We start from the raw sequence: 27,943 nt of genomic DNA, 5'->3' as shown, positions 1-27,943 counted from the left end.
AAATCAAACTCTGGTTCATGTTGGTTATTGTATTGAACTTGGCAGCTGCTGCACATATGAATGTAGAGGATAGAGAATAACGCCCGTGACGGGCAGGCGGGTAAGTTCGTTAGGAAAGACAGGAAAAAAAATATTAACTCGCGTGATGAACTACAAAAAGGGAGGAAGGAACGGGCAAAAAAAAAAGAAACAAAAGTTGGAACAAACGAAGTGGTAGGAATTAAACAAGAACATAATCGAGGAAGAAGAGAAAAAAAGAGTAGAGGCAACACAATAAAATAGGGGTACAAATAAAGAAATAAAAAAAAAAAAATTGATGGCTCAAGCTGTTACAATGTTTGACGGTTGGTTTGCTGGCCAACGCTTATCAACTACACAACGCTATTTACAGGTGACAGCAAACGCGATCGTCAAACTAAATTTCCAACATTCTGTTTTGCAGCCGCATTTTTTTGTTTGTATTGTTTCTGCTGTTCAATTCCTCTTCTTTTTTTTCAATGAGCAGCTTCACCGCTACACAACACGTACGCAAAGAAAGAAAAAACAAACAAATGGATGAGGAATGCCCTTGGCTCTCCTTTTAATAATTGCTTGAAAGAAACGAAAAAACGGCACTGGATCAAATGTGAGGGCGGGCTGTGTGAGGGCAAAATAAGTGATCAATTGACACATCAGTTAGCAGTCGCGGTTATAGGAGAGCGCGCGAATGGAGGGTTACTTTTTTTTCTTAAAAACGGAGTACACTATGTAGAGGAGGACGCTGAAATAATATTGGAGGGGAACAAAAAAAAACTAACAATTGATGTGGAAAGAAAAAACGATCGACTTTTTTTTTATTATTATTTTTTGAATGTCGCCAGGTAAGCGGGTTAATCTCTTCAAGTGGTCAAGATGAAGGGGGGGGGGGCGGACCAATTAAAAGTGGATGGAGCAAAAATACCAAAAAAGAAAAGAAATTCCTCAATCTCATCAAATTAATTCCCGAACGTGACGGTAATTCAACTTTGGCGATCCCTATACAGCAAGGTTATCACGTTAGCCAATAGGAATGTCAAAGAGGGGTTAGCCGGAAGAAAAAAAAACACACAATGTAAAAACAAACGGAAATGAAAAAAAAAAACAACAAAAAAATGCGCCGATTGATTATGTTGGGTCATCTGATTATTTCAATTCCCTCTTCCCTTTTTCTTAATTTTTTGTTTTATATTTCAAGTCGGTGTCAAAACTAAAGGCCAATCCGAACAGCTCTCATGAAGTGAAACACGGATGAATAATATCGGATCATCCAAATTTTTTGGAGGGGGAAGAAATTCTAACCGGTTTCCTTTTCGAAATCCAATTTATGTAATTCCCCCAATTTGTTCGCTTTTTAAATGACCAACGTCATATCTTTTTTGTTGGGTAGGCTCTGCTTCTTTCCCTGCCAAAGTCCGGCGTGAATCGTGAACGCGTCAATCGTGACAGTCAAGTGTTTGGTGTGAACTTGTGAGAAACACTTGCCCCCGGAATTGTATCTGTTGGAAGGAAAGGAACAAAGTGTGCACACAAATGTTAAAAATTTAAATCAATTAAAGATGAAAAGAAGGTGCCAAGTCTTACTTGAAGAATTTCTCGAACATGGTGTCGTTGACCAATTTCGGTCCGGTGCCGTACATCTTGATGATCTCTTCTTTTTCGGGATTGAATGAGTAGAGGGCGCGGAAGGTCAGTCCGCCGTCCCGGAACAAAACCAAAAAGTTTTTACTCTCCGATCGGGTGATCTCCTCCAGTACGCGCTGCTTGGCTTCCCGATTCACGACGCCGGGGAAGACGCAGTACTCGACCGCGTTCAAAATGATGGAACGGTTGGAACGAGCGGCTGGCTGCTTGTACAGTCGAGGACCTGAATGGCAATTCAAAAATCAAATGGGTCGATTTTTAAAAAACATTTGCACCTCAATCATTGATTAGAAATTCCTACCGATATAATCTTGATTTGAGCTAACATCACTAGCGCCATCGTCAAAACCGCGACGCTTACTAACTAAACCGGGTGGCAAGGATCCAGGACCTGTTGAAAGAAACACACAAACGAATTCACAGTTGATCATATTTTTATGGTAAAGAAATAAAAATTAACTAAATGTTCGTGTTGTGCTTAGAAAATCAATCCGTGTTTCCCAAACGAAAAAGCGAACAAATAATAAAAAAATAAGAGTCCATATTGATTGTTTGTTTTTTTTAATGAACGACGTTTGTCTGTTTGTGTGTGTGTGTGTGTGTGAAGGACAACGACAACAACATCAGCAAACGTGTACCAGATGGCGACGGGAATCGTCTGAAAGGGGTGGAAGTGGGCGTGACAGCCGGAGAGATTCTCCGTGACGGCGGATTGGCCCTTCCGCCCACACCTGCATCCCCATCTAGAAGCAACACAAGGCGAGGAAGGATGGAAGGAACAGACCAGGTGAAGAAATGACAGGTGAATTAGGGCACACAAGGCGGGAAAAAGGTGAGAAGAGACAAAAACAGATTCGTTTCATCAAAATACAACACCCACAAAGTTGATTGATTCTAGAAATTCCTTCCGTGAAACGTTCCACTCCACCAGGACAAGTCAACAAATCGAATCCCTTTGCCCATCGAAAAGCCAAAACCATTGAGAAGCGTCAAGTGCCAAAATGTACACACAGACGGACATTGCAGAGAGAGAGAGGACAGTGAAAGAATTTGTCGTTTTGTTAGTTGGAAAGAAAAAAGCCTCACCGCTGAAATCCATAAGAGATCCGCTACGACGTAAAATCAAGTTGTTGCTGGAGCGGACGGCCGGCCTTGCCGAAGCCGCCGCCGCAGTGGCCGCCATTACCGTCGCGTCCGCCTGTCGCCCGCCTACAATCACCAGCCAGCCACCGAAAAGAGAAGCGTTTTCATGATAGAAAAATAGACGAAAGCCAAAAACAAAAATGACAAGAAAGCCAATCAGAGAAAAAGGAGGAAGAAGAATAAGTTATAAAGATCTAGAAATCGGAAATAGTTTTTAAAAAAAGCGACTGAAGCAGCAATGCAATCTTCTCGTTCTAATTATTTTCTAAAATTTAGTTTTTTTCCTGGTCTCATTTAAGTAGTTGATCGATTTTCCACGTCCGTAATTCAAAAAAGTGAGTCGAGAGTGATGGTCGAAAAATGTCGTCATACCTGTCATGAAACCACTACCCTTCCGCCCGGAATGCACCAACGGTGTATGATACGCCTCGTACGAGTCAGCTGTCACATTGAAAGAAACAAATAAAAAATAAAAATAAATAAATAAACAACCCAAAGACAAGACATCAAACCAAAAATTCAAATTCGAACATAAAAAAGGTGGAAAAGTTTGTGGGTGATTCAACAAAAATTCAAACGGGCAAAGCGAGAGAATACGAACAAGTTGCTGCGAAAAACTAAAAAATAAAAAAAAAAAGGTGGAAACCTACCGTCATTGAGGGACGAATTAGAGCCGCGATAATTGCGGGAGCCGTACAAGTCCTCACGAGAATTGCGGGTGCTGCCTCCGGATTCTACAGCGCGTCCACACACATGCCCAAACACATTCGTATCAAAACAAATTCAAAGCCAATCGAAACAACAACAACACAAGCAAACGACAGACGCGCTACACACACACAATTCAAGTCGTAAGTCACAATTGAATTTCTAGCAAAAATGATAAAGTCGCAAACGTAATTGGAATATTCGGTCGGCTGACTACTGTCTGACTCACATTCACCGAAATGTGATTTCATTTTAAAATCAAGTCATTCACACACGAGCAGAGAGCAGATGGAAATCAGGCCGATAAGGGAGAAATTGACGTGTGTAGCAGCTATATTAGGAATTTTGAAGGAATGAACAACTTACGTCCGTATCTCGGGACCGATAGATCCTTGCGGCCCGAATGTCCTCGTTCCATCGTCCGATACCGATTAGGGGTTTGAGAGTCTAGGTAAAGCGAATACAACAGCGAAGGGCGGGGCGTTTAAAAAAACAGCAACAACCAAAAATATATACGAAACGAAAATGAACATTATAATAAAAGGGGGTAATTGAATTAAAGTAGAAGACATCAAAGTTTCCCGTGCTTGACGTTAAACATCAAACACGAACATCAAAAGTGGAACACAAAACAGGATCGAAGCAAGAACAAGAAAGAAAAACAAAAACCAATGACTCACCACCGTGCAGACTCGAATTGGAACCACGTCGGCTGAGAGTCGGATTAGATCCACGGACTCCATCTCCTCGAGAATCGTTCCGGTTTTCTACAAAATTTATTACACGGGTTAAGTTGAAGTGAATTTCAAATTGGTAAACCAATCAATCAAAATGGACAAACCTGTTAGATTGTTGCCGGAGCCACGCTTGCCTTTACTGGACATGGCAGACATGGTGGACACGGCGCGAGAATGAGGAGTGTAAGATTCCGGCGGTCCGGATTCCACGTGGATGGTCTTGGGACGGGGCCGGGATGGCGTGCTGTTGTTGTTTTTGGACCGCATTTTCGGCCCGGATTTCGATCCCATCTGATCCGGCATCTCGTACGGACGACCCTGTACCATTCAAGAAGTGGAAATTAAAAAATCACGTTCTAAAATTCAAATTTCCCGGGGAATGTGTTTACCTCTTTTTCAGCTTCTTCCATGGCCTTTTTGATCTTGTATTGTTCGAAAATGATGGCCCGACGGGCTTTTTCGTCCTCCTTTTTGCGCTGCTTTTCCTCCTCCTTGGAACGTTCCTCTTCCTTGCGCTGGAGCGCATCCTGCTCCTTGCGCTGGCGGGCCTCCTCTTGTTGCTGCTTGCGCCTCAACGACTGCATTAGGATCTTTTCCTTTTTGCGCTCCATCTCGTCCATGGCGTCCTGCACAAGCCACAAAATCATAATTTTTCAGACGATTATTGATTTGATTTTAAAATCCTTACGGGATCGGGATTGACGAGTTCGTCGCCGATAACCAGGCCGGTGGGATTCTCATCGTCTTGAGAGTCGTAGTCGCGTAGGGTACGGTCACTGCCGGGCAATGTTCCCGGAATGGCCGTCGCCATGTTGAACAGCTTCAGCTCCTCCTGGCTGTTCTGACCGAATCCGGAATCGCGCGAATCGGGCGTGAAGGGCGAGTAGTCGTCGCGGTTTTCACGGGCCATTGACGACAGCGATCGTCTCGGACTTCCTTCCTGTTGAAAACAATAAAAAACAAAACAAAAAAATAAAAATCGAATTCACATCGGGCGTGAGAAACTGATCGAGCGGAATTTCTTTTTAATGCCTAGCCGCCAAGGTCGCATCCGGCGGAACAACAATCTTACCCTGCTGCTTCCCGACTTGTTGTTGTGATTATAGGCCGGCGAGCTGGACACTGGCGTCGTCTCGGACGGGGCGGAATAGGTCGACAGTTTCTTGGGAGACGGTTGGCGTTTGGCGCCCAGCTGAGGTTTGGGTCTCTTGGGGCCGGTGGCCACGTCGTCGAAGGTGATGATGAAGCCCCGATCGGCCTCAACGTTCTCCTTGAGCTTAGCCGTTTTGACTCCTTCGTCCAAGACGGCTTCGTCGGGCGATTCCGAGCCGGAAGAGTTGGGCTGGGGGGCCAGATAGACAGAGCTGGGCGAAGGCGAAACGGGACTGCTGCTGCTGGGACTCGGGCTGGCCCGGAACGTTTTCAACAGAGCCGGACGAGGCGGGGAAGACTGGGTGGCCTCGTGCGGAATCCTGTACGTCCGGTTGCCGGAGGTGATATTCAAATTGCGCAGGCGGCGGGGCAGTTGAAGATCCGCTTCATCCACACCGTCGGCGCCGGTCGCCGACGGCGTCTCGATGAAGGAAACATTTTGCGGCTCCATGTCGTCGATAGATGGCGTGGGCATGGCCGCGTGGAAAACGCCTCCGCTGCCGATGGGCGAGCCGGCGGCGGAAGTCGACGACGAAGACTGGCCGCCGCCGTTGCTGGGCACACTGCTGCGGATCGGGGTGATGGTTCTAGTGGCCGGAACGGGTCTAGTGATGGTGGCCGACTGCGGCCGCTGCTCCGGCTGCTGCACTTTCGGCGGCTGCTGCTGGTTGTGGACGGATCCTCGATGCAATTCCGGAATTTCCGCTTGCTGCTTGGGATTGGCTGGAGAACGAAGAACTACGGGCTCGGCCGCCAGGTCGTTGGGGGCGTGGAGCCGGAATGGCGCTCTCTGGTCGGCCGCCGACGGATAATTATGCTGAGGAGACGGAGCCGGATAACCGTGAGGCGATCCAGCAGCCGGAGGACCACCGTAACCTTGTTGCTGTTGTTGATAATGCGGTTGAGGAGGCGGTTGCTGTTGCTGGGGCTGCTGCTGTTGCATGGGATGAGGCTGCTGCGTCCGCGCCGGACTGTAATAATAAGGATCCTGCGGATCGGGCTGGTTAAACTGCGATCCATTGGCGTAATAATGCTGCTGGGCATCGTACGGGTTGTCCATCGGGTGACGGGGCGGAGTCTGCATCATGTAACCCCCCTGCGGTGGCCCGTGGGCATCCATGTAATTGCCCGTATTGGGATTCATCATGTAACCATGGTGACCCATCATGGCCCGGACCTGTTGATCAAATAAAACAATGGCAGACATGGATCAAGGTTTTCGCTGTTATGGCTATCCGGACAACAGGGACAAAGAAGGGGGAAAAGGGACCATGGTCATGCCGTGCGTGTTTTGTTTTATTTGAGTTAAGGCCACACACACAAATTGACGCACAGGCCGTGCATTAACGTTAGTGAAAAAAACAAAACAAAAAAGCTGGCAAAGCTTGAATGAAATGAGGCAGAACCTACCGGTTGGGGTGTACCCCATTGAGCCCGTCTGGGTTGCTGCTGTTGTTGTTGTTGTTGCTGCTGCTGTGGTGGTATACCGTAACCGAGCATGTCGTCCGGCCGGTAAACCATAGAAGGCGGAGGAGGTGCCGGACTGATGGGCTGTGGTTGGCCCCAAGTCCTACGAGACGTTGGCGACGGTTCGTGCAAATAAAACTGGCCGGGCTGGTTGGGATCCATCCCGCCAGCTCCTCCACCGTTCATCGGCGACTGCTGCTGCTGGATCGGATGACCCATGCGGTAAGGATCGTAAGGCATGCCGTGATGCTGTTGTTGTTGCTGTTGTTGTTGATGGTGTTGTTGCTGCTGGTGACGCTGAAGGAAATCGTAATCCGGCATCTCGTAATCCGGCGTGGGGAGCTGATGGGGCTGGTGTTGCTGCTGCTGCTGTTGCGGGGGCGGCATGGCGGGGTGGTGAGAACGCGAGGGCGACTCCATGGCGGAGTAATAGTCGACAGGACTGGCGTGACCGCCGTCCCGTCCGTCTGCATTTCCTTTGCCTTTGGCCACCGCCTGATCAACATGCCAGCACAGTGTTAGAGAGAGAGGGGCAGCAAGGTGCAGAGCAGCGGTGAAAAATGTTTGTTTGGTAAATGATCATTGAAAAAAACAACAACAAAAAGAACCGAAAAAGCTACCGGGAAAAATAACAACTACCGCAAATACTTTGGCTTGATTGACTCTTTGTGTTGTGCAACACATTCAACTATTTCATCTAAAGTAACAAACGTGATGGGCCAGTTATGAATGTCCAGCTGCTGGTGAGTAATAGTAGTAATAGGCAAAAGGTGGGAGAGAGAGCGGACAGAGCAATGGAAGGCTAAACGGAATCGGTTACCTGGAGGAAGGCGGCCTTGCCGACCTTTTCGCGTTGGCGGTTGGCCAAAAGCTCCTGCTGGCGCTTGTCGGATTCGATCCGCTTGCGCTTCTCCTCCATCTTGAGGCGGATGCTGTAGAGGTCGGTGGTCGAGTTCATGTCGTCGGGCATCAGCGCTTCCAGCCGACCGTCCATTTTGTCGACGACCGGCGTCTGTGGCTCCCACGACGTCGACGACATGGCCTCGGCGATCGTGATCCCTCCGCCCAGCTTCCGCTGGTTCTCGCTGATCCGACGGCCGTGCTGAGACACTGGCGATCCCACCGCGCTGCCTTTAGCTAAATTATTGGACCAAAATGGATTAGAATGGCGTGACTGGACAGTGGATAATCAGTTAGGAGCTCACCACTTTGGATGGGATCCTTGTCCTGCTGCATGTAGACGATGTTGATGGCCGAGTTGGAGCCGAGACTCTCCCGCAGTTTGGAAAGTTCGGCGAAATTGGTGGCCCTGGCCAAATTGACTCTGGGGTCCTCGTAAAGATCGGCCGGCTCCGACGGATTGGACGCAATGATGACAAACTGCTTGTTGCCATTGTGGCTGCCGCTCTTGGCCGTGCTGCTGATGCTGCTGTAAGTAGGGCTGCTGGCCCGCGAGCGCCTGTCCAGCTGTTCCTCGACGTCACGGTTGTCCATTAAGTAGTCCGACAGGTTTTCCTGCGAGGAGCCAACAACCCAATGTGAACAACAACCCCATTCGTCTTGATTTACACACGACGACGACGACGGCCATTTTCCGCCGTTGTCGTTTCCCGTCAAGAGAAAACGAACGGCCGCCGTTTTGTGTCTCTGTGTCGTCGACAATTACACAACAGCCCAAGAATGGCGGGAAAACCACTGATCCAGATGGCGGATGCGGTAAAGACTTTTCTACTTTTCTACTTTGTTTTGTTTTTCCTGACCGAGATATCAGGACAGAAACACAAAAAGGAGAACAAAATAAAACAAAACGGAAAAACAAATTTTATACCTGCGAGCGGGTGCGATCATTGTTCCGCCTCCAATAATTGACTCCGGCGGGCGTGGACGGCGTTCCGGCGGTTGGCGGGATCGAATCGGGGGTGAAGGCGTCGATCGAAGGCCGCCGACCCGACTGCTGCACAGTCGCCGGCTCCTTGTCCGGATTGCGGCCGAACATGGACAAGTTGTCCTGACTTCCGCCAAAGTTCTCGATCGTCAAATGCGAGTCGTCCGTGATGGAATTGCGTCGGGAGCGGCGTCCGGCGTAGCTGGTGCCCGATTTGCGATCCTCCCAGTTGGAGGGGACGCCGGCCGGACCGGATGATGACGAGGAGCGATCTTCGCCTCTTTCTTCCGCTTTCGTGTCCATGTTGAACCGCTCCTTGATGGCGGCCACCCGCGAGCCCCTGGGCGTGGCTCCCTCTCCGCCCGTCACCACATTGTAAAGCGTCGGGACCGTTTTGCCTCGGTGGACGACAAACGACTCGTCTCCTCCGTCCGGCTGCTGCTGCTGCTGCTGCAACTGCTGTTGGCTTTGTTCGAGTTGATCCATCCGCCTCCGGGGCGATCCGCTCATTTGCGGCGTCCCAATTTGCGGACTGTTGGCTGCACACAGACATTTCAATGTTTGATCATCTTGAGCTGAATTGCCAACCGATAAATGTTGTACAATTTTTTTAATTCATTCAAATATTTGCGTATGAATTCACAAGAGACTAGATAAAACTAAGGTAGAAGGAAAAAACCAACTGAAATCGATTCGTGCTGAAATGTTTTTTTTTTTCTTTTGTTTTCCCCCGACGCTAATTAAATTAAATGACTCAAATAAAATGTCGGGGCGGCCTATCAGTGCGTCCTATCTGCGGCCAACATTCTCCAATCAGACCGAACGGAAATGAAACCAAATGAAATAAACCCACGGAAAAGAAATAACTCAATTCAAATTTCAATTCAGAAAAATAAAATCGCATCGCCAAATCGTGAAAACGAAATCTAAAATCTAAAAGAGAAGGAAATTGAAACAGTGACGAGATGAATCGGACGAACGAACGAACGAGCGAACGAACAAAAAAAAAAAAATTATGAAAAAGAGAAGAAGATGGACGGACAAACTCAAGTGTAGTAGTACGTGGATCCTGTTGGTGCATGTTACCGGATTTCCCTTGCTCCATCACATCGGAATCGGCCGTGTGTTGGTGACACTGGTGTTGGTGGTGTCTGTGCTTTTGCTGCTGCCGGTGAGCATGGTGGCTCCATAAGGTGGCGTAAGACGGCCGGCAGTAGTGGCACTGATCGGTCGGTCCGTGCTGGCACGGCCACCACCAATCCGGATAAAGATTGTTCCGCGTCGACAAATTGCTGTCTAATTTCGTGCGTGTTTGATTGTTTATTTCACGAATTTTTACGTTGGGGTTTTTTTGGTTTTGTTTTGGTTTTTTAGCTTTTGGAGGATTTGGTGTTTTTTAGTTTAAATGTTTTAAAAGGAAACTACGTAACACTTAATTCTAAATTGATGGTTTTCTCTCTCGTACTCTCACCGTTAACTCTCCCCACCCTGCCAGATCCTATAAAAGGGCAATCAACACAAACGCTGAGCCGACCTCCCCGAACCACAACAACGGCAACAGCAACAACAACAACAAAAAAAGGGCAGTCAGACGGGGGTTTGATTGAGTTGATCGTACACGCCCGGGTCGGGGCGTTGTTGTTCAGCTGTCGTGAGCTTCCATTTATCGGTACACACACACACACACGGAGCGAATGAGAGAGAGCGACTCTGCGCACACACACACACACATACACACAACAGGCACCAGACGCGTATAATAGAAACCAGAACAACAACATCACAGAAACGCACGCGCAGCGGGAATAAATTTAAAAAGAAAAAGAAAAGAGAAAATAATTGACGTAAAATAAAAAATTATTGAAATCAAATCGAATAAAAATAATAAAAATAAAAATAAAACGGGGGAGAATATGAAAAAGGGTCAAGGGCGTTTTTCGTGAGTTTCTGACCAATCCATCTTGTTGGTGTCGTTATTTTCTCCGACCGGTTCGTTACACTAGCTAGCTCTTTTATTCTTATCTCGTCTGCAATTCCAATACGTCGTGAGCAGCTGGACTTTTCTTTCGGGGTCACGGAGTATTACAACAGTCTAACCAGCCCCACTGCTCTTCTAGCTATGAGGGGCCTACACACATTTACATGTACGAGGGGAATATTTATCCGATTTCAAGCCACACCTGTAATCCATCCATCTGTATCCAGCCCCGTTCTCTTCGGCCGATGGGGGTTCACCGGCCCTTTTTTTTTTATGTGTGTGATTGTGATTCTTTCTTTCTCTCCTCCCAACCAAAAAATAAGACCTGCTCAAATTGTTTCCCAAAACTCTATAGACATTTTGAGCGATGATGATGGTTATGATGGGTAATAATAATCATTTTTTTTTTAAAGGTTTTGGGGTTTTTTGTTGTTGTTACCTTCGTGGACGGTTTGGCGTTTTGTTCGATCGCGCTCCTGTAGTGATCCCTGCCGCCGAATGGCGTTACTCTTGCCTGGGAATGATAACACAAGAGAGAGAGAAAAAAAGAAATAACATTATATAGCACCTGTCGAGAAAATAACGATCAAAAAAGAAAATGGTTGTTTTTTTCTTTACTGGAGACATTGTAGGTCTTGACATACAAAAAGATGAGAAAGAAAAAAAACACAAAAAAACCAGTCCAGTTTCTTTTTTTTTGTGCTTTTTGTTTAACCCCCTTCGAGCGTGAAATGAAAACGAACGACAGGGCAAAAAAGAAAGAAAGAAGAAGAACAGGACGACTTCGTGCGATAACCACACGAAAAACAATCAACGCAAAGGTGAACAACCGCAAAACGATTTCGGGTGCACATGCATTCGTAGTTTAAAAATAAGCCGTTTACAATCCGAGAGGGAAGATGTAATATAAAAATACATTCATGCACTAAAAATCCAATCAAACCAAAACGAACCCAAGAAAATGTTAGTTGGTACGAGAAAAAAGCGATGGGGATTTTCTGATGCAATTGTTGTGGGTCACTGGGCGGATGCAAATTTTTTTGTTTTAATATTTCAATTCCTTCTGGATAATTATTTTTTTTTTGGTGGGGGGGATGGTTGTTGATGTTGATGATACCTTTCCGTAAATCGGGAATGGATTTCACCAGCGGTTGTAAACTCGTTCGACGGTGAAACGATTTTCTCAGAGGCGACGACAGTTGGCCGCCGACATCCGCGTCGGGTGTTGAAGGAGAAGAAGTTTCTGATGATGACACAAGGAGGTGTGAAAAGACCAAATCAAGACACCAAAAAGAGAAAGAGAGAGAGAGAGAGAGAGAGATAGCCCATAAACCACCAACGAAGGACCCGACTGGCCGCCCCCCAACGGATAAAATTTCAATACAAAAAAGGAGGATCTTTAATTCATCTAAAAAAGAAAATCCATTGAAGATTTCCAAAAAAATAAAACACCAAAATAACCGAGAAAAAGAACCAGCTGCCACCAACACCGAACGAAAATAATAATAGTATACAATACCACACCAATAAAATTGCCCGCGCGTTTGTTTCGGTTTTTCTCTATTTTTTTTTTTTCCAAAGAAACAAAAAAAGGCCAACATAACGGGAGAGTTGACCGAATGATTTTTTACCTTCATTGATGGGAAAACGGTCTCGCATCAATCCAGGAGGCCGGATACACTTGGCTGGACGAACTTCCAGGATGTAGAACAAATCGGCGAGAAATGCCAAAACGTTTTGTCTCACCGAACTGAAATTTTTTCGCACGGAAAACGAAAAATATTTTTCAAATTAAACTTTCGCGGGCTATTTCTTTTCCATTTTCATTTCGTCATTTTGATTTACCTGTGCATGTAGACAATGTCTTCCAGCCCTAGGTGAAAGATGTTGTTGGGCAAAGACTCGCTGCAAAATTTGTGCACCAATTCCAAATTGTAAAGGCAGTCGGCCATGGAGAAGGGCTCGTTGGTGGCGATTCTCGTCCAGTCCACCAAGTCGGGAGCGTAAAAGGCCAACAGGCCAAGAAGGGACATGCCGTCACTGAGGTCGCCCAGCTCGCGAAGCTCGGGGAAATTCGGTACGTCCTCTCCCTGAGGGTGGTCCGTCAGGTTGGCAACCAATAATAAAAAAATCAATGGTAATAAAAAATAAAAAAAAGAGTGGACATAAAATAAAATAAAAACGATGCCAAATGAGCCAAAAGGATATATGGCGTTATATTCATATTCGGTGGGCGGGAATCATTGTTCATTTGTGCCCATTTACGGACACGCGGGGAGTTAACGGGCAAAGGAGAGAGAGAGAAAAAAAAAAGCCTTTCTGGATTGGGTTTATCAGCGCGAGACAATCATCTCCAACACGGATGATTGCACACCTTTCCCGACAGTGTCACATCCTCCACAAGAGCAGCTCCTCTCGGATGATTTTTACGATTGGAAAAAAACAATTTTATTTTTTATCTGACACTTACGTGGCCATCGACTTCGGCCGTCAGTCGCTTTTTGAGCGACTGACAGGCTTTGGTGATCCAAAGGAGGAGGGCCTGTTCGGCCTCTTTGGGGGCTGGCGTCTGGGAGGCGTCCAGGTCGGCGAATCTCCTAATGGCGGCCACAACCCGTTCGGCTGAAACGACTTCCTTGACAAACAGGTTCATGATGCCTTCCATGACGGCCATGTGAGCACTCTATAAACAACAACAACAACAACAACGACCACGCATATAATCGTAAATATTGATGCACTTAAGATAAACTAGCAAAACAATTAACACTCCCGACTCCGACTCCCGAGTATTGGCTAATGGAATGGGAGGACCCCCGAAAGTGGTTGCCTAAAAATGGATCGAATGCAACTTAATTACCATTCGAAGTGGTGATGTGTGAATGAGCGTGGTCTCCGTCAGGGCCACGTCGGACGGCTCGGCCACGTAGACGCCCTTCCTGGCCAGTGCCTGGATCACGCCCCAGTGGTTCAGCTGGCTGTAATTGGGATCGGCATAAATGTGAGCTAGTGCCAGGCAATAGAGCTCGGCATTGGCCAGGGCGTGCACTACAGATGGCTTCAGATACTCTTGATCCTGTTTGACAACATTTGAACGTAAAACCCATTTGATTGTTATCCAAAATAAGCCTTCCGGTTTTTCCTATTTCTTTTCTCTTTCTTTGGCTGTTTCTTTTTGATTTTGTTTTTTTACCTCGACGTCGCGGTAGAATGGCTCCTTGACATCTTCTGGCACCTGGTGACTGTACGATTTGGAGAGAAGCCATTGTACGGATGCCCTCTGCTTAGCCTGTGGTCAAGAAAAATAAAAGAAGATCCGGAATGTAAGCATAAATAGCCACACACACCAAAACAAAATTTTCGGTATAAATAATCAAGCATCTCATCTGAAAAAGGAGCCGACATTCTCCAAAAATAAGAATTATTATGATGTGCATTTATTAAAAAGAAAACAGGGGAATGTTTCACTTTCTAGCCAACGGTGCTGCTGGGGTGTTGTGCTGGAAAGAAGAAAGAGAATTTCAGTGGTCGTACATCTTGTAAAAAAAACCAGCGTGAGTTCGTTTCTTCTCTTTGGGTATTAGAACCAAAATGAAAAATGAATTGCTTCAACCGACAAAAGACGGGTGGAAAACATCCGACAAAACATTTCCACCTCTCTCTGTCTATAGGCATTTCAAATAATGGCGTGTCCGAAGCATCTTCCAGGCCAGAATCACGTCATCTCGTGATCCGGCGTCGTTTTTCCCGAAATAGCCGATCCACCCCATGGCAACATGACACTTTCACCTTCAAATATGCAGATATGAATGGGGCAAGGTGTGGTGTGCGTTTGTTTGGTAGACAAACATTTAACAGTCACGCAGTTGAATTTGCGCATACACTCGAATTCTTTCTTTCTTTCTCTCTTTTTCAGCTGGAAATTTTTATGATCGATGCTTTATGATTGAATGAGGCAACGCCGCATCATGACAGTTGGCAAAACTCCAAAAACATATTTAAATTGTCCCCGAAAAACATGATGAACTAGTCCGCTGCTGGCCTGATATATGAATTATACAGTATAGCTACGCAATCCTTTCTTACTCATCAAGACACTTGGAATTCCCACAATGATAACAGGAAGTTCAGTTATGCGAATGATTCCCACACAGCAACACGGGCTTCATCAAGTCACGTTGGGCGATTGTTGTGCAGTTGCTTCATCGTCGAGGTTGATTACTCGCACACGATGACTCTTTTCCACACAGACAGGTTATCTTTCACTACAGATCTATCTTCCTAATGTCTGCGTAAGAGCAGCACTCTCCATCATAAATATGTACGACAAGATGGGAGGAATGTTGAAATGTGTTACTCAATACCAGAATTTGAGAGAGTGAAACCTACTTAACTGGTTTATCATTTGTTCTTGCAGGCCTTGCAGCTATGCCAATTGCCAGGAGGCACACTTGGAAAATTTTTAATGGAAAACAATAGCGAGTGTGTGTGCTGTGTGATATACCACAAATCACAGTGTGGCCCTGCTGTGACCTTATTCAGGTTGCCGGTCTCACTGCATTTGATAATGTGAGTCTAGCATGCCAGCAAATTGTGACTTTGCAACACAATAACAACCTTGGGTTCAACAACAAGAACAAAAACATGGCTTCGCAAAAAAAAAGGGAATAAATCAGTCTGGACAGAGTCCGCTGTCATCAGCTGATGATGCAAAATTGGGCTTTACGATACAGCACTGCCCTTTTGTTCACCACTCCAAACAAGATGTAGCTAACATTACATCCCTAAAAGTAAACAAGACCATTACCAAAGGAAACATGATAAGAAAAAAGAGCCTGTTATTTCAAGCCATTGGCACATACATAGGAAATGAATAGCAAAAGCTAGATAGAGAGCCAGAAGAAATAGCAGCTCAGCAAGTTCTTGTGTGAACAAGCCAAAAGAGTATAGACAAAAACCAACAGAATCTGACTATGAAAAGATAGACTGTGGAATTACCATCGGAACTCGCGACTACAGAAATTCTTTGGGTTCGATACGCACAGATAACAAAAGGTTTTTTTGTTTCTTTTTGGTTGTATAAATTCTATTCTCTCCTTTTTCATAGTGGCTGGCGGACGGTTCAACAAGTTGCCCACTTCCTCTCTCGCCAGGTAGATACACTATCTAAGGTAAATAGGGAAGAGACCGGATTCACGAATCATGAATTCTCATAGCGCAGCCCGAATTTTTATCCAGTTGTCCAATCTGCCCCTTCTGTTTGTGTTTCAAAGCAGAAACAAAACTCCTTCGCCGATTGATACGCTCCGCCGATTGATTTCGAACGTTCAACTCAATGCCGAAGCTGCGGGAGAGATTTAAATGACCAAAAAATATAATGGGAACTACTTGTTGCACCCCGAGTCTCTATAAGAAAAAGAAATAAAAAGGCTGATGGGGTCGACCAATTTTTTTCCACGTCATGCCTTCGCTCCCAAATGATGTGGAACACGACAAAACAAAACCTTTGATGGCCTGACGAGCGACACGACGGACCAGTCGGCGAACAAGAAGCAAAAGGAAATGATTATTTTCTCTCTAATTCTCCCAGCCATCATCTAGAAACTGGCGAGGTTCATTATATTTTTACAGTCGTACGTCCTACTCTACTCTACTGCTACTGCTACTACTACAACTACCTGCTGTCTAATGCGCATTTCAGGTGTTCCAGTCCGGAAAAAGATGGGACCCTCCCAACTAAGTGCAGAGAGCGAGAAAGACAAGGGGTTGCAGCTGGAAGGTGGGGAGAGAAACCGAGCGGAAACTCTTCTTCCTCCTTCTGGCGACTTTGGGTGCACGCGAAGAATCCGGTGGGAATTAAATTTAGATTTGATAAGATTGTAGACGACCGGAGAAGAAGAATAAGAAAATAAATGCGCCAAGTTGGGAACCAGAGAACAAAAAAACCTTGATTCCAATTGTTCGGATGGCCTCTTGTTTGTGGAACCATCTCGTTTTTCGATTTCAATAAAACATTTCGGTCCTTTTATTTTCCTAACTTATTCTACAGTTGGTCAGCTCGACCGACAGCAAACTGGACTTGAATACTAATCAAGTGTCCCCCAGGAGCTCCAGGAGCTTTTTGTGTGCGAGGACGGCCTTTTGGGAGAGTGAAAAGAGAAAGAAAAAACAAAAAGTTCGAGGCCATCAGACGGACACACAGCAAGAGAGCCAGTCGATTAACGACATTACAATTTCTAAATCAACTCTGCATAGCAAAGTAGAAGAGCGCGGCGGCGTTGATGCGTACACCGATGGATCAATAAGGGAAAGAAGGACCCCAGCAGTGGGCCACCACCGCCAGTCCAGCGTGTGTATCTGTGTTGCCCACATTTAATGAGAGAGAGAATTTCTCTTCTGCCGCTGACGTCCTTGACTCTTCTCTCGCCGGCAGTGACTGTCATTCCCAAAAATGCAAATGATACAGCACAGCAAACAACCAAATGCGCTGGCATATATAAGCTTTTCGTAGTAGTAGTATAGTAGCAGCTAGTGGAACGCCGTCGTTCCCCTATGGCGCAAAAAATAAAAAGAAGAGCCGGGACAAACGAGGCGAAAGAAGAAGAAGAAGAAGTGAAAAATAAAAAGAGAGAGTTTTTTTTTCAAAAATAAGAAGTGACGATATCACCTCCATGGCTTCTCGCGGCCGAAGAGATGCCAGCCAAGATAACTGCACCATTTTTGTAAGTCCGTTTCGGTTTTGGGTTACACGAACGAACGAACGAAGAAGAAGACGTCGCAATTGGACAGGGGCGTTGTCCGTTTGTTTTGTTTGTGAGGATAAATGTTCCCACCCTTCCACAAAACACACACACACTATCACGAAAACGGCCAAGCGCGCTCAATTCAAATGAACCCCAAAACAATTTCGGGTCGATTTCTTTCAATCGTTAAAGAGTTCAAATCGAAGAAACAAAACACTATCGATAACACTACACACACACAGTACACACACACACACACAGAAATCCACAACTGGTTTGTGTGTGTGGTTCTCACGAGAGAAACATGACGGCCGGACCGACGGGCAAGGCAACAGGTAAGCAACTGACATACGAGACTGCCAGGAAACCCGTTTTTGTGTTCTCTGCTGTTCAATTCTTTCTCCTTTTGTGTTGCGTGTGTGTGTGTGTTGGGGGGGGGGGAATATAGAAGGTTTTTTCTTTCTTTCTTTTAGGTTTCAAAGTTAGCCCGCGGGAAAGACACGGCACAGGTGGAGTGAAGCGGAGTGTGTGCGCCCAGTGGGCGGAGAGACGAAACAGAAGAAAAAAAAAAGCTTCTGAGGCGGGCGACGTCAATGACGTCATGGGGTCCCAATCTGTGCGAATTTGTTAACGGGGAGAAAGCGGGAGAGGAGCGACCTGAAAACACACAAACACGGCGAATGGCAAAACGAAGAAACAACCGAACATTAGCAACTAAAAAAAAACACACATTTTTTTGGTGTTTTGTTTGGTCGGTTCTTTTGTTGTTGTTGTTGAGGGGGAGAAATTTTCCGCTCATGTTCAAGCGGTGGGGTCGCTCATGTAATTCGGGACGGATCAGGATGCTGTTTGCAGAGGCCGCAGATGCCAAAAATGGGATGCAAAAATCGATTGGCGGTTTTGAAAGAAAAAAATGATCAGACACTGGACGCAAAAGCGAGAAAAAGAAGAGAAATGGATGTTGCCACGTGCCAAATTCCGTCTTGTAATGGTCTCGGGAGTTCATCGAGTCACGGTAGAAAGAAACCTCTGCTCGGTTTCTCCATCCCCCGACAACCGCCGGATGAATCACCCGACATGCGCACAGCGGCGAGACAAAACCAAAGAGAAAAAAAGAAAGAAATAGTAAAAAAATAAAATAAACCTCAGCCGTAACAGTTCTTTTTGTGGATGAAGGGTAAAAAAGAACATCAACAACAACGCGCGTTGTTGCCAACAAGCTCCTCACAGACAATCCGATGTTCAAGCAAAAGATATGTAAATAAATCGGCTGGGTCGTTCCATCAAAAACACGCAACGCCGGATGATGATTCATCGCCAGTTCCAGAAACCGCAATGTTTAGATTTACTTATTTCTCTCCATCTCTTTTACCTTCATTCAATATAGGAGGAGAGAGATAGAAAAAAAAGGGCAGGAAGTCGTCAACGGGTATAGAAAAGCTTCCGTCAAAATAGTCGTTCAAAATTATTGCCGACTGCAAGTAATCGAAAACTAAACCAAAAAAAAAGAAATTCAGGAAATGATGGATGTGTTGATGGTTCGATGGTTTTCTTATAAGGAAAACAAACGAGGGAACCATATCCATCAAGTTTGTCTTTTTTGTTCAAAATGTCGCTTATAGATTTTTTCGCCATGACTGATAATCGCCAAAAATGGTCAACTTCATGCCATTCGGCACGCACGCAAGGAAGTAGTTGACATTCGTCACCTCTACACACAACAATGTCACACACAAAAAAAAACAACTCAAAAAATAAAAAGAAGGAAGAACCTCGAAGGGAAAAGCTCAGTCACTTGTCAAGGAGTGCGGCCAAAAAGTCGATGGAATTTGGTGTGTATTATTCTATGAATGGAGCAGACGGAAGGAGATTCTAAAAGGAGAGAAACAGGAGGGCAGAAGACAGTAAAAACTACAAAAGATGTCAGACAAAACTACAGAAAGACGCGTGGAATCGTCAAACAACAACAAGAAAGAAGGAAAAATAAAAACAGTTTCTGTCACGAGACAACTACAAAAGTGGAAAATGGGCCGAGTGTTTTAGGATTCCGTCACCGCGAGGAGAAGAAATGGAAACTACACGAACAACAACGGAGATAAAAGAACCATATGTTTCATCAACGAATAAAATAAAAAAATGAAATAAATTCATGGGAGAGAGAGAAAAAAAAGGAAATGAACGATGAGCGTGAATCAAATTGATGCGTGATTTCAAACTACAAGGTAGGAGAGGAATGACGATAATAAAAATTTCAAAAAAAAGGCCGTCGCTGGATTGTGTGCGTGTGCTGTCAAAACGTCAACAACGGCGCGATGGCGCCATCTAGCGACAGGCGGCGACAACAAGTACCGACGACGACACGATTTTTATTTTTTTAATCGAGTACCTGCCACCAATGAGGCAGCGGGAGTTGGGAACCGGGAACGGCACTGGACGGCGATCCCTGACTCGTGTGGTGGATCCACAATAGCATCCGCCTGGATCGCTCCTCCTCCCAACGGCGGCGCTCGGCTTCCGTCAAGCGCAAGTGATTCATCTGCTCCCAGAAGAGCCACTCGTCGTTGTAGGGCGACATCCGCGATTGGTTGGCGTTGGGTGGATGGAACCCTCCGGCCGTCATCAATAAGTGATCGCTGGCTTTCTGGTCGGAGAAGAGCTGACTTTCCATTTCACTCCAAGTGGGCGTGCGATTCCCGTCGAGCATTTCTTCATCCGTTTCCTCTTCCTTCGAACTGGAATCTCTTTCCTTCTGATGCCGGCGGCTGTTCCGGCGGCCCCTGGCTTCCTTGTTGTTGTTGCTGCTTTTCCTCCTTCCGACCTGGTAGGGAGACTTCTCTTCCAGCGGGTTGGACACGTCGTACAGGCCTTCGTTGGCATACGATTCCATTTGCGGATCGAAAAGGTCGTTGTCGTAAAAATCACGCAATCTCGGGTCCAGCCCGAGCAAGTAGTGATCCTCCAGCGCCCGGGCCAGCAGCTTCTGCTGGTGGTGGAGGTGGACATCCATGGGCTCCATCGGATGCGGAATATCAGAGTAATGATTAGGAATGTCATCCGGAAGAGACGGATCGTAAATGGTCGGCTCGCTCATGCTGTTGTGAGACTTTTGGAACACCATCGACTGCTGGAGGAGGTGGTGGGGATATCCGGTCGAATGGAATTCCCTTTCTTCCGAGTTGACGGACGTGCCGGGCGACTCGTAATCCACGTCGTTGGTGTAATATTCCGCAGGGAGCGACATCGGCTGGACGACAGTTCGGTACACCCGTCCTTCGGCTTCCATTTGTGCCAGGGCGTTGAAGCTGGACAAGATGGATTCCAACTTGCTCATGACTTTCGTCTTTTTCTTGCTGATTTCCGGGAAGTTGCGACCCGCATCTCCGACTTCCGTCATGGGCGGAATCGGCGACGGCGTCGACAGATCGTCACCGACGCAGTGGAATTTTTCGCGCAACCTCATCTTCAATTCGCGGATCATCGTGTCTCGCTTCCGGAGGGCCGGCGGCGGAAGGGGAGGAGGATCAGGTGCCGTTGGGGACTCGTCCGCCGTCAAATCAATTTGTTCCAAATCCGGCAAGGAACGAAAACTGATGTCTATCGACTGGGCAGCGTTCTTGTTGTTTTCAGACGGACTGTCCAGCTCTTCGGGGCCAACGTCCGTGAAAATATTCCCTTCGGCCGGAGCGAGTTTCAAAGATTTGTCAGGGAATATTAAACGAAGGCTGGAGGAAACGTTTAAATCTTCAGCCATTCTCAAAGATTCCAGCAGTTTGGCCGTCTCATCGGCTTCTTCGTCACCGCCCGGCGGCAACTCTGGCGGCTTCTTGCGCAAATTACCCACGGCCAGAACGGAATTAGATTGCTGGCCCACTTTCTGGGCGGGCTTCAACCAATCGAGCGATTCGCCATCAGCCACTCCGTCCGGATAATAATCCCAACTGGCGTCCGTGTCCACGTTGGTGTAGTGTTCGCTGTCCAGCGTGGAGACGGCCGATTTCTTCTCCGACTTGGAAGCGGCTGTCGAACTGTCGACTCCCTGACCGGCTTCTCCTCCGTCCCCTTGACGGTTCTGAGCGCGGAGTCCTGGGAAATTGGCACTGCTGAAGCTGGCCAGGCTGTCGTCGTCGTCGCAATCCGTCTGTCCGTCGGCCGTTTCGTCGCTCAGCTTAGAGACAAAGGCGTCGCAAGAGGCAGCAGCAGCGCAGAAGCCCGTTGCGGGGTCTGCGATAGCGTTGTTCTTGTTGCGCGGAGGCGACGCTGCTGCCACCGCTGCCACTGCTGCCCGTCGACCGTTTTTTGAATCGGTTTTCGGTTTCGTCCCGTCGTCACTCGAATCGCCTTCCTGACACGAGCCGTAGTCGTTGAGATAGTCGAACTGCTTGGCGATCCTCTCCTCGACCTCTTCCAGCTCTTCCGCCTTGATGATGGTCGACGATCCGCCGGCTTTCGGCTCGAAAATCAAAGTGTCGATGCTGCCGAATAAATCTTCGCTCTCGTCCGTCGATCGACCCGTATCGGCGGCCGATAATTTCTCGGTAGCGCCGGCGGCTTTGCCGATTCCGCCCAGATGGGATCGGTCCCTTTTGAGGGTCATCAACCCTCCGCCAGGAGGACCGATTATTTTGGTGGGCTCTTTGCCCGCTCCCGGCTCGTTGGGACGTTCCATCGGCACGTAAATGAGCCCCAGATTAATGTTGGTCAACGTTTGGGTTCCGGCGTGAACGGCGTCGCTGAGGAGCTCCTGGAGTTCCTGATGGCGACGCTGGCGGACGCGAGGGTCCAGCGACTCCGACTCCAAATTCTCCCGCATCCGCGTTTTCAGCTGCTTGATGACTTTGGAGCGTTTCTTGCTCCGGTTCGGGTTCTTGCTCCTCTTGTCGTCGTCGGCCTTCTTCAGCAGCAACTGTGAGGCCGGAACGGGCTCATAGATGGCGTGGGCGGCGGAAGAGGATGACCGTCTCGCACTGTTCCACTTGTCTTCCAGCTGGCGAGCCCGTTGCGCTAGATCCAGCCAGCTACGGTGGGCTGGAGCAGCAGCAGCGGAGGAGGCGGCGGCGTCGGAGCGGGTGTGACGGACCAGCTCCTGGAGCCTGTTCTCCTGCTCCTCCAAGACTCGAAGTCGCTCAAACTCCATTTTGCGCTGCTTGACCAAACTGAGCGGAACCGGTTCGGGCGTCTTGTTGTGAGACTCGTTCTCCGATTCTGATTTGTCCGATTTCTTCTTCTCTTCCGGGTCGGAGTGTCGCTCGTGTTGAATCTTGCTGGCCGGCTGAGTCACCACCACCACCGCCGCTTTCTCCATCGACTTGACAGTTTTGAAACTGCCGCAGGATGAGCAGGAGCACATGGAGCAGCCGTCACCTCCTTCGCAGCAGCCGTCGCAGTCGGACGGGCAGGAACTGGACGAAGGCGACGACGAGGAACAAGAATGAGCTGGCGGGTTTTTGACGCTCTGCTGCTGGCCACCGCCTCCGCCCAGGCTACGGCTGTATTCGGTGGTGATGTAGTCGCTCTGACGCCAAAACTGGGCGATCAATTCCGTCTTGGATTTGATTTCCTGGGCCGTGCTGGGCGTGCCGAGTTTGTTGAGAATGCTGGACCGCGACACGAACCGTTGCTTATCTTCGTCGTCGTCCGATGCAGGTGGCGCATGGACGAGAGCTCGGGTAACGTACACGTCGTTTTGTCCAGCTGCTGCTGCGGCCGCCACCGCCGCCGCTACTTTACTTGCGGCTTTTTGCTGTTTGATTTGCTGCAGCTCCTGGCGACGGGCCTCCACTTTGGCCTGGTAAATGTCGGCCAAACTCAGTCCGTGATACGACGAAGTGTTTTGATAAAGATGCGTTTGAAAAGAATGTTGTTGCTGCTGCTGCTGCTGTTGTTGGTGTTCCGGTTGTTTGGCCGCTTTGACTTTCTTCTTCTTCTTGACTTCTGCCACTGCCACCGTCTGCTTGTTGTTATTCCCAGATGGTTGCGGTTGAATGGTGCCGGACATGTCTTCATAAACGGGGCTCTTGCTTTTGTGCCTGCCGTCCTGATGTTGGGCCAATTTAAGTGTTTGAATCTGACTGAGAATCTCGGCCCGGCTCATGTACTTCATGCGTGACCGAAGCCGGCGGCTAGTGACGGTCTTGAGCATCTGCTCTTTGGTCATGGAACGCCACGAATCCATGGCGACGTCATACGGTATGGGCTGGTAAATTTCGGCGAACCGCTCTTCCATTTCCTGCCAGGAATCCACGTCGCTGACACCTTCACGGTCCAGCTCGTGATCCGCATCCTCGTCGAGAGGCTCGTCGTCGACAAACACCTCCGGGTGCGGATTGAAATGCTGCCGGATCAAACTCAGCTGGTTCATCACCAACTGGCGCATCACCAACTTCCTCGACTGGTAAATCTCCTCTTCTTCGACCGAAATGCAGGAATCCGATCCTTCCGGAGGCATCCGGGCTTCCGCACGCCAATCGGTGGCCACGATATCCGACAGATCGGCGAAACGCTCCTCTTCGTGGTCGTCCTCCTCCTCCTCGTCATTCTGCAAATGACTGAAATGCATCGAGCGCTTCCGCCTTGGGAAACTGTCGTCCAGCAGCTGTCGCAGGGCCGGCGTGTTGCCGGCCTGCCTGTTGTTGTTGTTGCTGGTCATGTTCTTCATCTTCTTCTTCTTCTTTCTCTTGAGTGACGAATCGTCGTCGACCCTTCGCCTGCCTTTCAACATCCTCGTGTCGTCCATCAACCCGTCGTCGTCCGTGTGACTGGCCGAACCCGGCGGACCCGTCGCTTCACTCGCTCCGTCGATCGGATGCGGCGTCCAGGTGCCTTTGCGTCTCTTACTGTTTTTACCCATTGCCTCTGTCGACTCAAACGAGATGGGCACAAGCGTCTCTTAATCGAGAGGTCAGAGCCTCGCCGTTGGGCCAGAGCCATCCGCAACGGTTCCACTCCACCGCCAGGGCATTCCACTCCGTTACAACAAGACGGGGAAAAAAACACACACACACACAACAATGTAAAGAAGAATAAAAAAATCCCCCAGAAAAACTATCCGCCTCCAGTCATGGGAGAGATAGAGGAACGGACGGGAGCAAGAGAGAGAGACAACACTTGTGACTAGGATGGAACACCCGGAGCAACTGACGGACCATCTTCAACCAGACCGAGTATAGTGGTATAGTATGTTACAACAGTACAGTGTGAAGGAAGCGGGGGGGGAAGAAGAGGTGGGGGGGGGGAAGTCAACGTACTGACTCCGCCCAGCTGTTGCGCATTATCAAAGTTTCTTCTTCTTTTCGGCTCAACAAAAATGAAATAAAATTCGCTTCGAAACAAACAACCGTGCGTTCCGTTCCGTAAAAAATAAAGCTAGTGGAGAAAACAGCGGATCAGGGTGGGCAATCATCAACAAGCGAAAAGAAAAATATTACATCCAGACGGAACGAAAAAGAGAAACAAGGCGATTTTGATCTATTTGCAGGTGCGTGAATTGTTTTTAAAAAAGAGCGCTTGCAAACAAGATACGGGCATTTGAACTGTTTGATTTGGCACTTGAATTTAATAGCGTGGAGAGAAGGAGAGAGAGAGCTATTGCGGCTGTGAAACATGTTGATGAAACAACGGACAAGAAAATTCACCCACATAACGAAAAACCTGTCATAAATTGGTCCACCGAGAAGAGGAAAGAAAAGAAAACGTGTGAAAGCTGTCTGTTGCTTGCCCCACTGCCCTCGTAATCTCGATCGTTGACCGATCGCAAACAAATAACCAACTTTACCGAGCAACTCGGACAGGTGGCTGCCCTACAACAACAAGACGAGGTGAGAACATCATCTCACATCCTACGGGGGGCTAGCTAGCTAGCTGACTTGGGCTATACCCGCTAGACTATATACGGTTGTTGCGTGTAGCCACACGCAAGCTCAGACTCACGAATCATCATAAAAGTTAATCGCACAACAGATTAAAGGGTTGATTTACAAACTGATCTACCAATAACAGCCTCACAGTGTCCGTCCATTTCTCGATGAAATGAAAAAAGGTTCTTAAAATCTAGAAACTACCGTTAAAAAGGACTCGACCAAAGGGGTCGATATTTATTTTCAACGGACCTGTGTGATCGCCAAAGTCTTTTACATACATAAAAAAATGGTCGAGTCGCAGTTCGAACAAGTGCCATGTACAACAACAGCCGGGAAGGTAGATAATACAAATGGTCGTCGTGGGTAAGTCGACTAGCGTCGTGTCAAACGAATCCCAGAGAGGGCCAGATGGTCCCCCGGCAGAGCCGGTCGGATAGTCCAAAACCGAAGCGAAGAATAAAATAAAATACCAAGTCGGTCCCGTTATATTTTGTTTTTAAAAAGAAAAGGAAAAGACACGGACCAACTGCATAAAATAGCGGAATAAAAAAATAGTATTGATGCACAGGTGCGTCTACACTGACGTCGGGTAGTAGCATATCGGGCAACGTCACGGGACGTTAGTAACTTTCCCCGTGTTGTCGAAAGAAAAACATGCACGCCAAAAAACACGAGCAGCAGCAGCAGCAAAAAAACAAACTTCATCACGAAGAAACGATTACTGGCTAGACACATTCCAAATGAGATCATTTGAAAAAAAAAAATGAAAATTGCGGGAAATAATTTTTACAGCCGAACAAATGCATTAGGCGTCGCGGGAACCAACCCGGTCGTTTGGCCTTAAGCGTTTGATTGACCGGAAATGTTGTCGGTCTCATTGTGAGATCGATAACAAATGAAAATCGAAAGAAAAACAAGGAAGAGGGAATTTGTTTTGTTTTGTCTAACCGGTTGCCAAATTGCGTGGAATATCTGTGGACTAGGGTCGCTATTGGCTGGGCGTCGAAAACAACACACGAGGTAATTAAATATCACTGAAAATCCGTCAGGAGGTTTGTCTTCAGACATCGCTGGAAGTAATGGAAACAAAAACTATGTGGAGTTAACTAGACGCTTTCCTTCGATATACTGGCCGGTTATCCATCGCTCAGCTGTGGAATATAGCGGCAAGTAAAAATGGAGGAAGAATTCCATCATCTTCCATGTGAAACGCAAAAGCGGTATGTTTTGAAAACATAACCAAAAGATAAAAAAAAAAAAAACATAGACGGATAGGAACTGTGCTCCCGTTGGAGCCCCCAGCCGGAACCTACCGTCTTTTTTTCCTTCCTTTTTATTTTTGAATAGAGCGGAAACAAAAACATCTTTTGTATCAGTAAAGATCATCGCCATACCTCCTGCTGTTGCTGTAAGTGGCGGGGATGAACGCGTGAACGGTAGGAGGGGAAAAATACGCGTTCGATGGCCCGTGAAAATACCACGGCCCGCTACTCACGATGATAAGACATTGGTTCGTTTCGAATAGGAGTGACGACGCACGCACGTCCTTCCTTTTATGGTGAACGAGCCTCTACCCACGCGATACAGCTGATTGTGTGGAGAGTTTTGTGCTGCTCAAAACTTGCATGACTCTCCATCGAAAAAAACTACCCCCCAAAACTATTTATGAGAAAGCGGTCTAACCTGGAGCTTGTTGTGGGCGTTGTAACCCTGGACTTCCACCACAGGCATGTAGGTTAGGGTTCTCATTCTCGCAGAGGAAGAAGATCTCGATTCCATTATGGCTGCAGGCAGAAAGGTGAAACTGTCAACAGCACCCTGAAACAAAACAAGAAGGTCGAGTGACTGTTAGATTGTGGCCAGACTTTGCAGAGAGATCGAAGAAAGAGTTCTGCAGAGCATGCAGCTCTGGGTGAACATGACTTCGCCAACAAATACAAACTGAATCAGCTGTGGCTATTGAGTTTATGAGAAGCCAATCAAGGGTTCGTTGTAACTGTCTTGACACCAATCCCCACCCCAGATGTTGTTAACCTTTCACATCCGTTGCGATCAATGTTTTTCAGATAAAACGGTATTAGACCATCAACTGAAATGTCTATGGAAATACCAGACCTCCAATGAGCCGGATCAGCATAAATACAAGAGTGACAGCAGAGCATTTGTTATGTTTCAAAATGGCTTGTATGACAGGCAGCTGTAGGTCGTGGTGAACCCAATCAATGGAAAACAATCATTTTCAATGCGTTCTAACCGAATTACCTGGTATCGTATTGGGCACTTTATAAACTCGCACGAAATTGTTGTAAATATTAGACATCTGACTCGCACTCAGCCATCATCCAGAAGGTCGCCATTTTCTTTCGTTTTTCTTTTTTATATTTTTTCAAGTTGTTCTATCTCGGCGTTGCCAGATTTATTTTTGTGGTATGTTTTTTCTTGTAATGTATTTATTGAAAAAAAGAGAATTGTTCACATTTTTGCCTTCAACAAAAACGAAAGTGAATCCAACCGAACAAAAGGAGATTCCAGCATTTTCCAGTCCAGAAGACTTAGACTTGAGCTGCTCACAGGACTGAGACGGTTGTCTTCGTCCATTAGCGCGTGACAGAGGT

The 27,943-nt window shown here is 47.3% G+C and overlaps 1 protein-coding gene across 48 annotated transcripts; it reads right to left on the bottom strand.

Moving 5' to 3' along the window:
- Nucleotides 1-14: 14 nt before the first annotated feature.
- Nucleotides 15-27,741, bottom strand: LOC124206329 (patronin-like). Of its 48 annotated transcripts, none has more exons than XM_046604073.1 (27): nucleotides 27,591-27,741; nucleotides 27,012-27,146; nucleotides 13,923-14,018; nucleotides 13,590-13,805; nucleotides 13,200-13,412; nucleotides 12,575-12,819; nucleotides 12,361-12,479; nucleotides 11,847-11,972; nucleotides 11,169-11,243; nucleotides 9,838-10,047; nucleotides 8,695-9,290; nucleotides 8,072-8,381; nucleotides 7,687-8,003; nucleotides 6,810-7,361; nucleotides 5,320-6,576; nucleotides 4,936-5,187; nucleotides 4,637-4,873; nucleotides 4,352-4,565; nucleotides 4,191-4,277; nucleotides 3,877-3,957; nucleotides 3,453-3,536; nucleotides 3,175-3,243; nucleotides 2,746-2,868; nucleotides 2,298-2,402; nucleotides 1,961-2,050; nucleotides 1,600-1,882; nucleotides 15-1,514 (listed from the first exon to the last, which is right to left on the bottom strand). In XM_046604073.1, the coding sequence occupies exons 2-27, from the start codon at nucleotides 27,105-27,107 to the stop codon at nucleotides 1,370-1,372; spliced, it is 6,198 nt and encodes a 2,065-aa protein (XP_046460029.1). In that variant the 5' UTR covers nucleotides 27,108-27,146; nucleotides 27,591-27,741; the 3' UTR covers nucleotides 15-1,369. The 48 variants fall into 48 exon arrangements, with proteins under 48 accessions (XP_046460029.1, XP_046460031.1, XP_046460030.1 ...); XM_046604075.1 differs by having other exon boundaries at nucleotides 2,298-2,390; XM_046604074.1 differs by lacking the exon at nucleotides 27,591-27,741 and adding an exon at nucleotides 27,257-27,511.
- Nucleotides 27,742-27,943: the final 202 nt, after the last annotated feature.

The sequence above is a fragment of the Daphnia pulex genome, chromosome 10 (genome assembly GCF_021134715.1).
Source record: "Daphnia pulex isolate KAP4 chromosome 10, ASM2113471v1".
NCBI lineage: Eukaryota > Metazoa > Arthropoda > Branchiopoda > Diplostraca > Daphniidae > Daphnia > Daphnia pulex.
The sequence above is the reverse complement of the archived record's forward strand: the minus strand, read 5'-3'. Positions and strand labels throughout refer to the sequence as shown.